At 30.8% G+C, this 17,081-nt stretch overlaps 1 protein-coding gene across 2 annotated transcripts in view; it reads right to left on the bottom strand.

The window, feature by feature from the left end:
* LOC122500440 (eukaryotic translation initiation factor 3 subunit C) overlaps positions 1 to 17,081 on the bottom strand; it is a 120,016-nt gene that overhangs the window by 2,254 nt on the left and 100,681 nt on the right. For both annotated transcript variants that reach the window (XM_043609364.1, XM_043609365.1), the window contains exon 13: positions 438 to 641. In XM_043609364.1, coding sequence (XP_043465299.1) covers positions 438 to 641 — 204 coding nt within the window. The remainder of the gene's footprint in view (positions 1 to 437; positions 642 to 17,081) is intronic.

Below are 17,081 nucleotides of genomic sequence, written 5' to 3'. Positions count from 1 at the left end.
ACCGTTAAAACTCGGCTGTCGATAAACCGGTTGTACTCAGGAGAGGTTTTCTACAGTTTCCCTCTTCTCTGGCGAGAAAACCCATTGACGGGTGGTCCAGGCAAATGCGAGTACTCCTAACCTCAAAAAGTCGTTCTGTAGAAACGCAAAAAGTAGTTGGTATATAAGAGTGTGTGTATAAGTGGTGTATAAGAGCGTGGCCTAGCTTCAAGTCATTTAAGAAAAAAAAAGAAAAAAAGAAAAAAAAAAAAATATCAGGAAATTTTCCCATTGGAGATATGTCTCCTTAAGTCCTTATACTCCTACATGGGGTACACGATAGGGGAAAATTAACTTATGAGAGATTCTACTGTATATAGTAATAATTTAATAATAATAATAATAATATATTTAGATATAATTTATTAAATTATATCTAAAAATTTAATTTTGCTTACCATGAGTTCTTCGTTAATAATCATTTTACTAATGGTGGAAAGAACAACGGCTTTTTTCAGTTGGAACATATCTGCCAATCTTGGTATTGCAATCGAATCATATACGTGAGAATAAGTAAAGAGATAAGTCCTAAGCGCCTCTTCCTTAATCAATCTTGTCAACATTGAACGAACTTTATCCGCTTGATAGAATAGATCCCATACCTAAAAACAAAAATAATTTCAATTTTATAAGTCAAAATTCTACCTGGGGAAGAATTATTGAAGTGGCCCCTTAATATTTTTTGGGTAAGGAACATAAATATGTTTTGATAGCCCACAGTGTCACTAATAAGACCTATAAACGATTTTTCAAAATAATTTTTTTTTTCAAGTTATAAACAGATAAACTTTTTTGCACCGTTTTAGAACAAATTCAATTTCTTAAAATTGTCAAAATGGATTTCACCAAAATTGGTTTTGTAGAAACATTAGGGATACGTACTTTCGAGAAATATACAGATTATAAATACAAGACTTTAAGGCGCAAAAAAGTCGGTTTAGTCAATTAAAAACACAAAAAAGTCGTTTATTTAATTCAGTGCGGTCACAATAATTTTATTTTGTATTTGCTTGACCTTTAACTGATTTCTAAATTCAATTATTCAAGACTTGAATAATTTTGTTAAATAAATATTTAAATAATTCTTTTTTATCCCACATGCACAAAAATGGCGCTTTTAGATAGCTGACGACAGGAAGTAAAGTCACTCATTTGTTCGACCATATGAAAATGGCGTCCATTTTCTCCCATGTGCAAACATATCCCAGTAAACGAAAACTAATTGAAATGAATTAAAAAGAATTTACAAAGAGCTTTCGTGAATCCCGCTTTGTGACAAATACAAATTGGAGCCATGATGCAATTTTCCTGAATTCGTGAAACTGTATTGAACTTCCGAACCTTCTATCCGTACCAATTCACTGGACAAGTTTTGAGCCTTTAATTTTTTTCAATTCGTTAGCACGAATTCAATGCATTCCTTGGCCATTTCTTTCGAATGCGAATTCGTTTGGACAAATTGGTACATATTGAATTAAATTCAATTAAATATACAAAGAGCTTGAGTGAATCCCGCTTTGTGACAAATACGAATTGGAGCCTACCAAAAATGTTAATTCGTTTCAATTCATTTGAATTAGTTTTTTTTTACTGGGATAACCGCTGATCCCATGCGTTATTTTTGCCCAAGGGAGAAAACGGGCGCCATTTTCATATAAGTCGAACAAGTGACTGACTTTTATTCCCTGTCGTCTGCTATCTGAAATCGCCACTTTTGTGCATTAGGAATAAAAAATATCGTAAGCAACAAGGGTATAAAGGCAGCCAATTTGTTTACGATGATTTTTGTGACACGAGTGGAGGTCTCGGGGCGCCCTCGACCTCCACTCGTGTCACAAGAATCACCGTAAACAAATGGCTGCCTTTATACCCTTGTTGCTTAATATACTATTTTGTTTTTCACGGGAAATAATATTTAAAAAATTTGAAATTAAAACCTTCTGAAATTTAATAATTTATGAAAATTACAACCAGTAACCTTTCAAAATTCACACTGAGAGAAATGAATGGTTAGAGCAACTACTTTTTTATTGGTAAAGGCAAAATTTATTCTCCCGTCTATTTAGTTAGTAAAATCTAGTAATTTTACCAGTAAGTTTTAATATTTTGCATATCAAACGTAACTATTTAGAATTAGTAAATGTGAAATAGTAAATGCATCCACAAAAATAGTTGGCTTTACCATTTTCGATAGTAAACGAGAAAAAAAATGTCGGCTTCACATATGACGCATAACATAGTGTTGTCCTCTTAGTGCGTTTGTTAAAGTTTTATGTGGTTATTTGTTTCTAACTTTTTGGTATTTTTATGATAAGAAGAATATCGAGTGTGTGAAAACTGATGAAACTATCAGAAGAGATATCGAGAGTCGAAAAATGTAAAGGACGTATAATAAGTGCAACTTGTGAATATTTTGTATACTCGAAGAAAAAGTGCAGTGTTATTTTTGTAAGGATAATGATAATTACTTTTCTAATATTATTCGCACATTAAAAAATATGTTTATCATGTCTTTATAGTGTGCGAATAATACACGGAGAAAAATTTTCTGTTAATGATTACAATAGTAGAACAGTACTGCTCGGATATGTGACCACTTTTCGTAATGCCTAAAGTACCTTCGTTGTAACAGTTCTGTAAGTCGAACGTACTCATTAAAAATTTATTCGAAATAAATACGAACTAAACATAAGTGAGCACAAAGTCTGTGTGACTGATTACAATAGTCTACGTTAAAAGGAAATCTTGGATTCTATCCACATTTGCAGCAATCTAAGGGAATCAGTGATACAGACTGTAGTAGCCTTTACAACAGGACTATTGTAAAATAAGGTGACCGCGGCTGCCTTGCCTTCTTATTTTACTATAGTTCTTCGTAAAGACTACTATTGCTATATTTCTGATTACAAATGACTGTTGTAAAGTTAAAAAAGAAAATTTTCAACTAAAATAAAATTTTTTTGTAATTCATGACTTCCAATCATATATTGCACATTAATTACTCTTCCAAGACACTTTAAGATTAATTATATTATTAAACTAGATAATTTTACTAAACCCTAAGTACATAAATCTAACTTAAATAATAAACGCATAACATAATAACGATCGCTATTTACACATATTTATACATGACTTAAACTTCCTTATATACTAACTGCTATGAAAATTCACCGCTTGCGAGAAAGACTAATACACTTTAAATGTAAAAAAATCACTTCGTTCTCATCAATTAATACAATTATTGTTCATTGTTAGTCTTTAATATTGTAAGGTCTATTTTTTATTACATTTCTATAGAGAAAATTTTTTTTTCTAACACACGCACCGAAGGTACAAGATCTCTTGCCTGTATAAATTGTTATATAATTTACACAACTTACGTAAATTACATAAGTTACGTAAGTTACGTAAATAACAAAAGTAAATTACATAAATAAGTAAGTTAACTTATGTAAATAACGTAAGTTACGTAAAAATATAAGTTACGTAAATAATTTAAGTTACGTAAATAACGTAAGTTGCTTTTACGTAAATAACTTAAGTTACGTAATGAACGAATTATTGTAAATTGCACTAATTAGGTAACTTACGTACTTTACGTATGTCATGAATTACAAAAAAAATTTATTTTAGTTGAAAATTTTCTTTTTTAACTTTACAACAGTCATTTGTAATCAGAAATATAGCAATAGTAGTCTTTACGAAGAACTATAGTAAAATAAGAAGGCAAGGCGGCCGCGGTCACCTTATTTTACAATAGTCCTGTTGTAAAGGCTACTACAGTCTGTATCACTGATTCCCTCAGACCGCTGCAAATGTGAACAGAATCCAAGATTTCCTTTTAACGTAGACTATTGTAATTATAACAAGTCTCTGAGTGAATGCCTACAGTACCCTTTTTGAACCTGTACATCTAAACTATTAATGATTCCAAAAAATAAATTTCAACATGATTAATACAGTGTTTGGATTCATTAAAGTAACTATAGTAATCGCTCCTATACTAAATTCTTAATAAATTACATAGTTTTCGTAATCATTACAAAAAGTGGTCACATATCCGAGCTGTAATATAGACTATTGTAATCATTAATAAAGAAATTTTCTCCGTGTATTAGATAAATAATTGTTGTTATATATTTATTTATTGTAAAATGAACTAAGTAAATGTACCTATTAGAACTTTTATTAGTGGTCCCTACCAACTAAAATAGTTGCCTTTACTAATAGAAAATGGTAAATCTTTTACTATTTAAAAATGGTATCTTCAACTATCCAATTAGCAGCAGTATAGTTAACAAACCAAATTGGTTTTCGTAAGCATTTTATTGGTTGCGATAACTACTCTGTTCTCTCAATGCAATTATTTTCTACAATGTTCAATTAAACTTTATCTCTAAATCAATTAATTTTAATAATTTTCCGAAAATTTAATAATTTTTGAAAGATAATAGTTTTTTAGTTAGGGAGCGTTCACAAATGATGTCACGCAATTTTTCGGGATTTTAGACCCCCCTCCCCCCTGTCCACAATTTCATGCAATTTCACATGTAAAAATACATTGTGTCACGTTTAGTAGAGACCCCCCCTACCCCCAAAAACATGACATCATTTGTGAACGCTCCCTTATATACAATTGAGGCCTTGGATCGAATAACTCGCCCGACGCTCGGAGGCACGCGCTAATACCAGACGGGTAGCAGTAAGTGGCCCAGAGGCGCTCACTGCTCACTGACTGGCAGTTGCGCGTTCCTCCGAGCGTCGGGCAAGTTATTCGATCCAAGGCCTCAATTGAAAAATTTCCAAATAATTGAAATTTGGTAAAAATCTTTTAAAAATAATAAATTGAATTTTTAACAAATATAAAAAAAAATAATCAAATCTTTGAAGAATTTTAAAAAAAGTTTCTGAACATGATTGTTTTCTCCAAAATGTTAAAAATAATTCTAAAAAATTTTAATGTTGTTTTTTTGTATATATCTTTGAATTCTCGGAAATATGTAATTGAAAATATTGAAAAGAATTGAATTTTAAAAAATATGAAAAAATTCTAAAAATTACTTTTTTCAAAAATATTTTAATCCCTTGGCAGTCGATGACGTGTATACACGTCATGGTGCAGGTGGGCTCAAACTGTCGATGACGTGTATAGACGCAAGCAGATTTTTGTCTACAAAAACACACAGATTTGTCCACAAATTGATACTCGGGGGTTTTCGGGGTCGCTGATTACGAATCCGTTTTCAGATTTTAAAAATTCAAAATGGCGGATCCAATATGGCGGACGACATTTTCAAAAATTCATCGGATTCACTTGAAACTTGTTACTCAGGAGTTTTCGGGGTCGCTGATTACAAATATGATATCAGATTTTGAAAATACAATGTGGCGGTTCGAATATGGCTGGCGCCATTTTAAAAAATTTATCAGATTTACTTAAAAGTTGTTACTTGGGATTTATTGATGTAGTAGATTAAAAATGTAATATCGGTTTTAAAAATGGCGAATCCAATATAAGAACAAACAAAAAAAATATTAAAAAAACAAAATAAATGAAAAAGTGTAAAATCCGACTGCATACCTCCTCATGGTAAACTCTGGGGTCGTAAGTAAAGTAGTATATTTAACAACTGACTGCGAGGGAAAATTTTGTATTTATTATCGTTTCAAAAGTTTTTCGTAATCAGCGAAAACCCTCTAGTAACGAGTTTCAAATGAAAACGATGAATTTTAGAAAACTTCATTCGCCATATTGGATCCGCTAATATAAATTTTCAAAATCTGAAATCGGATTGGTAATCAGCGACCCTGAAAACCCCCGAGTAAAAAGTTTCAAATGAAAACGATGAATTTTAGAAAACTTCATTCGCCATATTGGATCCGCTAATATGAGTTTTCAAAATCTGATATTGGATTCGTAATCAGCGACCCCGAAAACCCCTGAGTAACAAGTTTCAAGTGAATTCAGTCGATTCTTCATTTTCATATCCGCCATATTGGATCCGCCATTTTGAATTTTCAAAATCTGATATCGGATTCGTAATGAGCGACATCAAATACAATAGTATGCTCGTTTGCGCAAATTTTAGTTTTCTACAAAGTTATCGACATTTTGAGCCCACTTATGAGATTTTAGTCTTGACTGCGAAGGGGTTAACCCTTAAACCGCACCCTGGGTGTGCGACACCCATATTCTAGCTTTTTACTCTAATATCTCGTTTAAAGTCGTAAAAATTGAACATATGTCGCTATTGGACGACCCATTTTGTACTCAACTTTATGTTCCGTGAGGGACATTAGTCTCCCAAGTGTCTTTGTGTATTTGATAACTTTATGCAATTAACAGCGAAAAATGTCTGGGTGGCTGATACCCAGTTTTTAATTTAAGGTGATTTCAGTAGTTTTAAAAAACATTTTTTTAATTATTAAGATTAAATAAATCATTATGAAACTTATTTTCCTTCAAAATAGATGTACTGAGCTACATAAGATAATTTTTCCGAACCATAATATCCTTTTCCAGCTTGGAGAACACACTTTAAAGTCCCCGGGTGTCGCACACCCAGTGTGCGGTTTAAGGATGGATTCGGAAGTGTGCGGTTTAAGGGTTAATATAATTTTAAAAAAATTGAATTCTCAAAAATTTTAATGAAAAATCTTCAAGTGTAAATATTATTTATTATTCAATTTCATTGTTAGGTAATATTATTTATTTAAATTGACAATTGAAGATTTTTTATTAAAATTTTTGAGAATTCAATTATTCAAAAATTTTCAATTACACGGAGAGAGATTCTGTTTTAATATTTCGTATTATTATATTAGTATTTAGTAAAACCGATTGCAATTTGGGGAAATCATGTACATTTATGAATTAATATTACCATTTTTAAGAAAGTTTATAATCAAATTATTACTTTGTATTATTCTGAAGTAATAGAAATTGAAATAGTCAATAAGAAGTTGTAATATTATAAGTAAGAAAGTATGCAATAGTAAAAAGTATTACCAGATGATTATACTAAATACTATCGAAGAATTACATAAGTTGTTAATTTAGTTATGAATAGTATTATAGACTATAATAAAAATTATGACCAGCCTAGTAGCAGGCCATAGCAGGCTATGGGCTGACGTCAGGCTGACGTAGAGCGGTTACGAAGCTGTCCGAGATTAGTCGAATATTTCAGTCGAGCAGTTCCGAAATTATCCGAGTCAAACCTCGTGGCAACATGTGCACGTTGTGTTTACCCCAAAATATTTTAATTTGATGTGTCAAAATGTGTCGGAATTGGGTGAACAATTTTATTTTGTGCATTCAATAATTTTAATCGACAATGAAGATTTCCTAATTGTAGTAAAAGGCATAGTCCATTGTCTTTTAAATGAGCATTTGAGAGCATTCAAAATTTACACGGAAAGAAATTAATCTCTAAATTAGAGATTTAATATGAGATTTAGGCATAAACTATCATGCACTGGAATCGGATGTGTGATTTGAACAGATCTCTAAAACTGAAATTTAGAGTTATATCTAATCCGCATATATTATCAGTGTGAAGAATCCGTATTTTTATGCCTGAAAATGATATTAGAAATCTCAAATTTTATGATTTATCACAATTTAGAGTGAGAATTATTCAAAGAATGTATATTTTTCTTTTAGTATGAACTTATAAACAAATCCATTGACAATCATAAAAAATTGGACATTTTTTGAAGATAATATGAATTTTTTATTATTTCATTTCTTTATTTGAATCAAATTATCTCAACATCACACAATATAAACATTCTTTTTCTATTTCTTAATAAAAAAACATGGTTTGGTACAACTTTCAATATAGGTTAGGTTTTCAAGTGTCAAACGAAAGTTTAACCTGAAAATACTAATAAATAAAAATATGTCCCACACGTGATAACGCGAAAAACATTCGTAAAATATGGAAAATGAAAACTGGGAATGAAACTGCATTTAAAATATAAAATTAATACTTAAATAATTAAAATGGTTTAAATATTCTTTGACAATGATGAACTTAAAACGCAATGTAATTCACATCAGATAAGTTGTGAAATTAACAAATCTCTAAATCAGAGATGTGAATTTAATTGTGACTATAATGTCTATTTTAGACATACTTACATTCCATTGGATTTCAAATTAATATTATTTCAAGTTTAGATATTAATTTTTTTCCGTGTACGAAAATGAATTAGGACATTGGAAGGTAAAAAAAAAAAATGATTTAAGATATGCTGCATTTTCTTATGCCAATAAATTAAATGATGGGTTTTTTTATATAACGAAAAATTGGATATAATTTCAATAGAAATCATTTTCCAGAAACAAACAATTTTAAAAACAGTATTATGATAAACATTTCTGAATAAAATTGTGACCCAGCATACAAAAGTATGTATTTATAATGTAAAATAAATTAAGAACTTTTTTAAACAAAATATGGAGAAAATATCACTTTCTCACAAGTTCAGAAAATTTCTCGAGTTTAGTATATAAGGAAGTTGAGAACTGTATCTCCCAATGTACAGCGTGCGTGCGTTATTGCGTTTATTTGTATTTAAGTTAAGTTTATATGTATGCGTTTATAGGTTTTAACATAGATCTCCGAAATTGTATATAGTTTGTGTTTGTATAGTATGATGTATAGTATGATGCTTGCGTTAGCTCATTGGTGTGTGTGCGAAATACTTTCGAAACGATAATTCTATCCTCCTCCTTCCTACGTCTTTTTATTTCCTGTCCTTTTCGACTCACTCATAATTTTTAGTATTGACTATATTAAAGATTGAAATATGTATTTTATTCTAAAATTTAAAAGAACTATTTCAATTTTTCTTATTCTTTCGATACTTTCACGGACTGCGATTTTAATATAGTCATTTTTAAAAATTATAATTCTTTTATTAAATTGTATTACAATTTTATTAATTTTTGTAAAATATATCAAGGGCTGCCTACTAATATGCACAATATTAATTTTTAATATAAAACACGATTTCCCTAAATTGAAAAAGAATATATTAAATTCTATTGCCAATTTTAACAAATATCCCAGTAAACGAAAACAAATTGAAATGAATTAAAAAGAATTCACAAAGAGCTTTCGTGAATCCCGCTTTGTGACAAATACGAATTGGAGCCATGATGCAATTTTCCCGAATTCGTGAAACTGTATTGAACTTCCGAACCTTCTATCCGTACCAATTCACTGGACAAGTTTTGAGCCTTTAATTTTTTTCAATTCCTTAGCACGAATTCAATGCATTCCTTGGCCATTTCTTTCGAATGCGAATTCGTTTGGACAAATTGGTACATATTGAATTAAATTCAATTGAATATACAAAGAGCTTAAGTGAATCCCGCTTTGTGACAAATACGAATTGGAGCCTACCAAAAATGTTAATTCGTTTCAATTCATTTGAATTAGTTTTTTTTTACTGGGATTAATACAAAATCTCTCTCCGTGTGAAAAAAATATGAAGATAAAATCCAATCATGTTCGGTGTTTTTTTCCTGAAATCTACACATGAAAATACATAAAATTAGCAAAACTGTAATCCAATAGGCCACGAATTGTGAAAAGCAAGAGGGCGGGGTACACACTTTTTTCTAAATCAATAAAAATTTCTAGTTTTTCGCAAAAAAAAATATGAAGATGAACTCCAATATTTTTCGCTGTATTTTTTCTGTAACTAGCTCCTCCGACGGCCGCAAGCGGCCGTCTACGGTGCTAGTTTTTATATGTCCATTGTCCAAGTCCATTATTTTATTAATAATAATATTCAAATTTTTCAGTTCATAATTTGCTTATTTATATTTGAAATGTTGACGTTTTTTTGACAATGCAAAATAAGATTTATTATGTGTACTTTCTCTTAACAAAAATAAAATTTATATATTCGCGCTCTTTTTAAATAACATACGACTGCAGCGCCACCTTCACATGTACAAACAATTTTAAAAACACCCTTCTATTAAGATTTTACATTCTCATTGCCCATTCTTTACTTCGATACTTTTCGATACATTCGACCTTTCCACTCCATGTCTTTTTTTTTTTCTGTAATCTACAGGTGAAAATAAATAAAAAATGCCCAACGCCAGTCCACTAGACTAAGAATTGAGAGAACTAGAATTTAGGTATAATTACAGTCGACACTCGATAATTAAACATTCGATAAATTGCCCAAGTAACCTGTAGGTTTGCAGCAAACTTACACCACAAGATTTGCAATCTTACACGTAAGCTTACTGCAAGTTTGCTGCAAGTACTAAAATGTCCTACTTGCTGCAAGATTGCACAGCAAGCTTAGGACAAGCCTACACTGCAAGTTTCCAAAAATTTCCCAAATTCCCAAATATTTGAGCTCGGTAGCTCGTATGAGAAATATGAGAAATCTCTCATACGAGCCTTTTCCGTAATGAGAAGTGTATAGAAGCTTGTATACGAGGTCACTTTTAAAGCATTTTTATTAATGTAACACTATTTTAAAGTAAATTTAGATAATAGAAATGAATTTTCTCATCTAAAACAAAGCTAAATTCATAAGGGAAATGAAGTTTTAAGAAAAAAAGGATAATTTTGTTCAAAAAATTTATTCACACTGAAAAAAGGTTAGAATTTGATAATTCCTTGTTTCTCTTACTTACCGACATTAGATATTTCTCGGATGCGGTAAGCACGATTTTGTATTAAATTTAATTATTTTATATAAGAACATTTATATAATAAATAAATAATAATATATTATTAATTTGTAATGAAGAAAAACTTATTTATTCTACCGCTAATACAAAATCGTGCTTACTGCATCCGAGAAATATCTAATGTCGGTAAGTAAGAGTAACAAGGAATTATCAAATTCTAACCTTTTTTCAGTGTGAATAAATTTTTTGAACAAAATTATCCTTTTTTTCTTAAAACTTCATTTCCCTTATGAATTTAGCTTTGTTTTAGATGAGAAAATTCATTTCTATTATCTAAATTTACTTTAAAATAGTGTTACATTAATAAAAATGCTTTAAAAGTCACCTCGTATACAAGCATCTATACACTTCTCATTACGGAAAAGGCTCGTATGAAAGATTTCTCATATTTCTCATACGAGCTACACTGTAAAAAATTTCGGGTGAAATTTACACCGTCGCACGGTGGCAATAAAAGGACCCTCGTCGCACGTGGTAAATTTACGAACTAAAACTTAAAATTACACTTCCAGATGAATTTTAATTCATTGAAAGTAAAATTCATATTAAAAATTTCTGCCGTATATTTATAGGTTATGTGTGTAATAATGAAGAGTATTGAAATTTCAATTAATATACAGGGTTATGTTATAAATTAACTTTATTTATTAAAAAACTTAAAAGAACATTTACACATAATAAATTATAAAAATTTTCTTCTTTATCGAAATAAATGATCTGCTTTTCTGCTTCTACAATAAACATATAAAAAATTAAAGTTAGGTTATGTTTAAAAAATATTAGAAAATTTAATAAATAATTCATTCATAAATAAATATAATTATAATTTTATTATTTAATAAATAAATAAACAATAGTTTAATATTTTATATCTTACCTTAGTTTCTATCCGTAAATTAAATTATTGACACACGAAAACTTGCGACGTGCTTGATGAATTGCCTAACAACAATTAGTAACTTTACTTTATTTAGTTGAAATTTACTCCTTTTCACTGCGTAAAATTAATCTTAGCATAGAGTAAAATTACATCGATACACCAGGGACCCTTTATTGCCACCGTGCGTCGATGTGATTTTACACAAAACAGTAAATTTGCGCCCTCTGACGAGGTGAAATTACTTTTTAGTTGAAAATTACATCGTCAGTCAACTTAAAATTCACCAGACATTTTTTTTTACTGGGCGGTAAATTGAAGCGTTCTTCAGGTCTTTTTAAAAACTCTTGATAAATTGAATAAATCCCATTGTTTTGGGTCCCTTGATAATTAAAAGTTTTTTTGTCTCTTTCCCCTCTATAAATTGAATTCGTCTAGCCGAACCCTCTATAATTTGAACTTTCTCTATTATATATAGAAATGTACTTTTTCTGACCACTTTATAAATTGAATTCAGTTAAATTGTAGAGGAGGATGGGGCAAGGATAGTTAGTTGCTGTTATGCTTAGACGGCTTGCTCAAAAATCGCGTAATTCATAGTATATTCGTGTTTTAACACCAAAAGATGATTGGAAAAATTGCAAGTCAATCTGTCACCATTTGCGAAGTTGGGAGATTATTTTTGAAAAAAGTTTAATAATAATAATAATAATAATAATAATAATAATAATGTTATATGTTTATAATATTTATATATATAATATATATGTTTATATGTTTATAATGTTTATTAAACGTAATGTTTATCATATTGTTTTCTACATTAGAATTTCAGAATATTTTTTAAGCAAATGTTTTCCGGAGCGGAATTTCCTGCTAAACACGAATATCGTATTTATTTTCAAATAAATTCACGTTGTTCCATAAAATTTAGAAAAAACTGAAATTATTATCTCTAACTATAGTTAGAGATAATACGGCACGGTAAAATCCTGTTAATGCCATTGCAAATTTTAAAAAAGTGTTTAATTGCTCTTTTTAGGTTGATATACATAATGGTGCGTAATTATATACGGAAAACAAAGCTTATTGGCCAAGAAATTATGGTGGTCGTCTGAAGAAAATTGGTTAAACCTCTGATTCTAGTTCAGATGAATTTTAATACAATAATTGAAATTCAGAAAATGTTCCATACATATTTTTAATACTTGAGATATCAATATTGAATAGTCTAAATCCAGTAAAATAAAGAAAACAAAAATTTACTGATTTTCTATAACATTTTTAGCATTCGAAATCTTTTAACTATCCTTGCCCCGGTAGTGGGGCAAGGATAGTTAAAAATTTTTGTTTACTTTTTCATTTGTATCTCGTAGGGATTTGAGTCTACAGTAAAATAATGTACATCAAAATTATAGCCAAATAACCAGGCTTTCAAAAATACTTTTTATTTGCAGATACATAATCAAGTTTGGCCGCTAGATCCGAAAAGGTCTTACCTAACTATTCTTGCCCCATCCTCCCCTACTCTCTATAATTTGAATTTTTTAATAGATAGAAATGTATACTTTTATTTCTCTTCAAAATAAAAGTTATTGTAAACATTGAATCATGTATCATTATACAGTACATTCTGAAATCAAAGTAACGAATCATTCGTTGTCACTCATTTCTGGTCGTGTAATTATCAATGCCCTGTTAAATACAGTTTAAGACTAGTCTCGCTTCTTGTACGAGTTTAAAATGACATCTCCAAAAACGCACAAAGGTTTGTCGATTTTGGAAAAAAACTTATTGATATCGTAGAAAGTGGTGGAACAAAAAAAGAAATTGCCAAACAGTTTGGAATTTTGCCGTCAACGCTCTCTAATATTTTGAAAAATAAAGATCGAATTCTTATGTCAAATGTAAGTGAGGGAAAACAAAGGTTTCGGAAGTGTGAGTTTCCACAACTTGAGGATTGTTTTGTGAAATGGTTCGGTCAGTGCAGAGATCAAAACATACCCATAAGTGGTGCTATTCTTAAGGGAAAAGCCTTATCATCTGCCATATCACTTGGTATCGTAGATTTCGCAGCTATTGAGGGGTGGCTCGCTAATTTTAAAAAGCGGCATGACATAGAAAATTTGCGGTGAAAGTGCGGGTGTTGATGAGACAATCTGCTTGGATTGGAAATTAAAATTAAAAGGACTTTTAGACAACTATGGCTCATAGTTGTCTAAAAGTCCTTTTACACTGGAAACTCCGAAGAGCGGTATTCCGAAGAGCGAAATAAATAGGGGAGAGGCACGGTAAACAGACGGAGGGAGAAAAATGGGCGGGTTCAGAAACTGAAATCTACAAGCAAGAGCGTATAGTTAAACTGGTCCGTGATGTTCGTGCCCTGTGTGCGTCACGCTTTGGAAAAAATTAAAAGGCACAAAAATACGCGTACGACCCTGCGTGTTTATAGAATATAGTGCCTCTCCCGGCCGTTCAAGGACTAACTCCCAAGAACGGGGTAAGACTCTAGCCGTTCGCTCTTCGGAGTTTCCAGTGTAATTTTGTAACATATTTAACACAGATGAAAAAGGACTTTTTTTTAAGTATTTGACAGACAAAACTTTAAATTTTCGAAGTGGAAAATGCCACGATGGTAAACATTCCAAACAAAGACTGACGCTTTTACTTTCTGCGAACATGGATGGAAGCCACTAATAATAGGGAAATCTGCAACCCCTCGTTGTTTTAAAGGTGTTAAATCGCCTCCGGTCGAGTACAGAGCTAATAAAAAATCCTGGATGACTACTAAACTTTTTAATGAGTGGTTGACACAATTAAATATATCCATGAAAAAACAGAAACGTAAAATTTTACTTTTTATGGATAATTGTACCGTTCACAATCACCCTCCACTGTTGGATCATATCAAATTGCAATTTTTCCCGCCGAACACCACTTCTAAACTACAACCATTAGATCAAGGTGTGATACAAAATTTTAAAACTTTTTATCGCAAAGAAACAGTTAAACTGGTATTGGCCAGAATTGAGAATGAATTACCTCTCAACATCACAATTCTTACTGCTATGACCATGGTTGACAAGGCATGGAAAAACGTCAGGCAACAAACAATTCTCAATTATTTTAGAACATGTGGATTTATCGTGAACTCGCAAAGTCAGGCTGAACAAAATAGTAAGTTTTGATATGGCTTTGTAATTTAATATACTGTTTCTCTAAGACGTCAATACTGTGTGACAATCTCTATATTACCTTTTTTAGGACACGGACTTCTGGATAAAGAGGAATTAAATTCTGCTACCCATAACTCATTTTGGAACCTTCCTCCTGGTGAAAAAGACCATGCTTTTGCATGAAATAGATGAAGATAATGACGATGTGTTAAATTCGTTTGTATCTTTAAAAGAAGCAAGAACGTAATTAAATACCCGGTAAAAACAAGTGTATTGAAATCGATTGAAATGATTACAAGTATAGCTGAATTCTTGAAATCATTTTAATCCAAACGAATGACATTTTTGTCCATCAATAAATTTATTCCAATCACGGAACAAAGAAGTATTGTGTGTGTTCTATTTGAACACACTTAAATTCAGTTGAATTCCTGTTAACATTTCAAATCTGTTAAAATGACGAAAAATGATATCAATTTAATCCAGTTTAATGCTTTCCGAAAATTTTAAAAAGTGAAATCATTTGAATCCTTTCTTGAACATAAACATTGTTAACATTTTAATTTTTTTGGATTGAAATGGATTAAACTGATTACAAATATGCTATGAATTCTCAATCATTTTAATCCAAACCAATGTCGTTTTCGTCCTTTTTGTGATATCATTTTAATTCATTTTGATATAGGTCACTAAATGGTAGAAAAAAAACAAAACATTATTTTTCGTTCCCGTATAGTCTTGGCCGAGCCAATGTTACTATCTTAAAGGAAAATTGTAATGCCATTTTTAATTTATACTTTTTAGACTTTCTTTTAGACATTCTTTCGCGGCAAATTGTTTGAACAAAGGATTTTTCGAAGCAATACTAGTAAATAACATTCATCAACAATTTTAAATGTATTTTAGTGTATAATGATAAAGGGTTATTAGGTTATATTTTAATATGTATATTTTACGCTATGTATTATATATATATATATATACTAGGGGGGCTTCGCCCCCCTGCGCGCTTCGCGCGCCAACCCCCTATCTCTATTTTTATATTTATTTTAATTTTTATAAATTTAAAGTAATTTTTTCTTAATATCAATGCATCTTAATAAATTGCATACAATACATGACAAAATACACATGGATTTTGACGTAATGTAACAATCGTTACGGACCTTTTTTATCTATATGTCAAAAATTAGATTAAACTTTGACATATATTTTGACCCATTTTAACCTATAGGTTAAAAAGGCGTTAAATTTTAAATAGATTTTGACGTATCATAGATACGTTATTGTCCTTTATTGTCCCTTTTTAAGTTGTAGTTAAATAAAAGTCAAATTACACATAGATTATGACGTAACTAAATGAGGGAGTAAAAATAAAACGTCAAAATTAGGTCAAAATGATAGGTGTAAGAGCAAACACAATTTTAAAATTACCTTACTTTGTTAGGTCAGATGCCAAACTTCACCTCATCATTAAGTCTGCGCGCGGAAATTCTTTGACAAATTTTGACGTCTATGTCAAAGCTGCCCTCAAACTTGACCTAAATTTTCAGGGTAGCGGTAATTCTTTGTCAAATTTTGATGTGTAGGTCAAAACTGCCCTCAAAATTGACCTAAATTTTGAGGGTAGCGGAAATTGTTTGTCAAACTTTCACGTCTTGGTCAAAACTGCCCTCAAAATTGACCTAAATTGTGAGGGTAGTGGAAATTGTTTGTCAACTTTTTATGCGTAGGTCAAAACTGCCCTTAAAATTGACCTAAATTTTGAGGATAGCGGAAATTGTTTGTCAAATTTTGACGTCTAGGTCAAAACTGCCCTCAAAATTGACCTTAATTTTGAGGGTAGCAGGAATTCTTTGTCAAATTTTGATGTGTAGGTCAAAACTGTCCTCAAAATAGACCTAAATTTTGAGGGCAGCGGAAATTGTTTGTCAAACTTTCACGTCTAGGTCAAAACTGCCCTCAAAATTGACCTAAATTGTGAGAGTAGTGGAAATTGTTTGTCAACTTTTGATGCGTAGGTCAAAACTGCCCTTAAAATTGACATAAATTTTGAGGGTAGCGGAAATTGTTTGTCAAACTTTCACGACTTGGTCAAAACTGCCCTCAAAATTGACCTAAATTGTGAGGGTAGTGGAAATTGTTTGTCAACTTTTTATGCGTAGGTCAAAACTGCCCTTAAAATTGACCTAAATTTTGAGGGTAGCGGAAATTGTTTGTCAAATTTTGACGTCTAGGTCAAAACTGCCCTCAA

The sequence above is a fragment of the Leptopilina heterotoma genome, unplaced genomic scaffold, assembly GCF_015476425.1.
Source record: "Leptopilina heterotoma isolate Lh14 unplaced genomic scaffold, ASM1547642v1 Lhet_186, whole genome shotgun sequence".
NCBI lineage: Eukaryota > Metazoa > Arthropoda > Insecta > Hymenoptera > Figitidae > Leptopilina > Leptopilina heterotoma.
The sequence above is the reverse complement of the archived record's forward strand: the minus strand, read 5'-3'. Positions and strand labels throughout refer to the sequence as shown.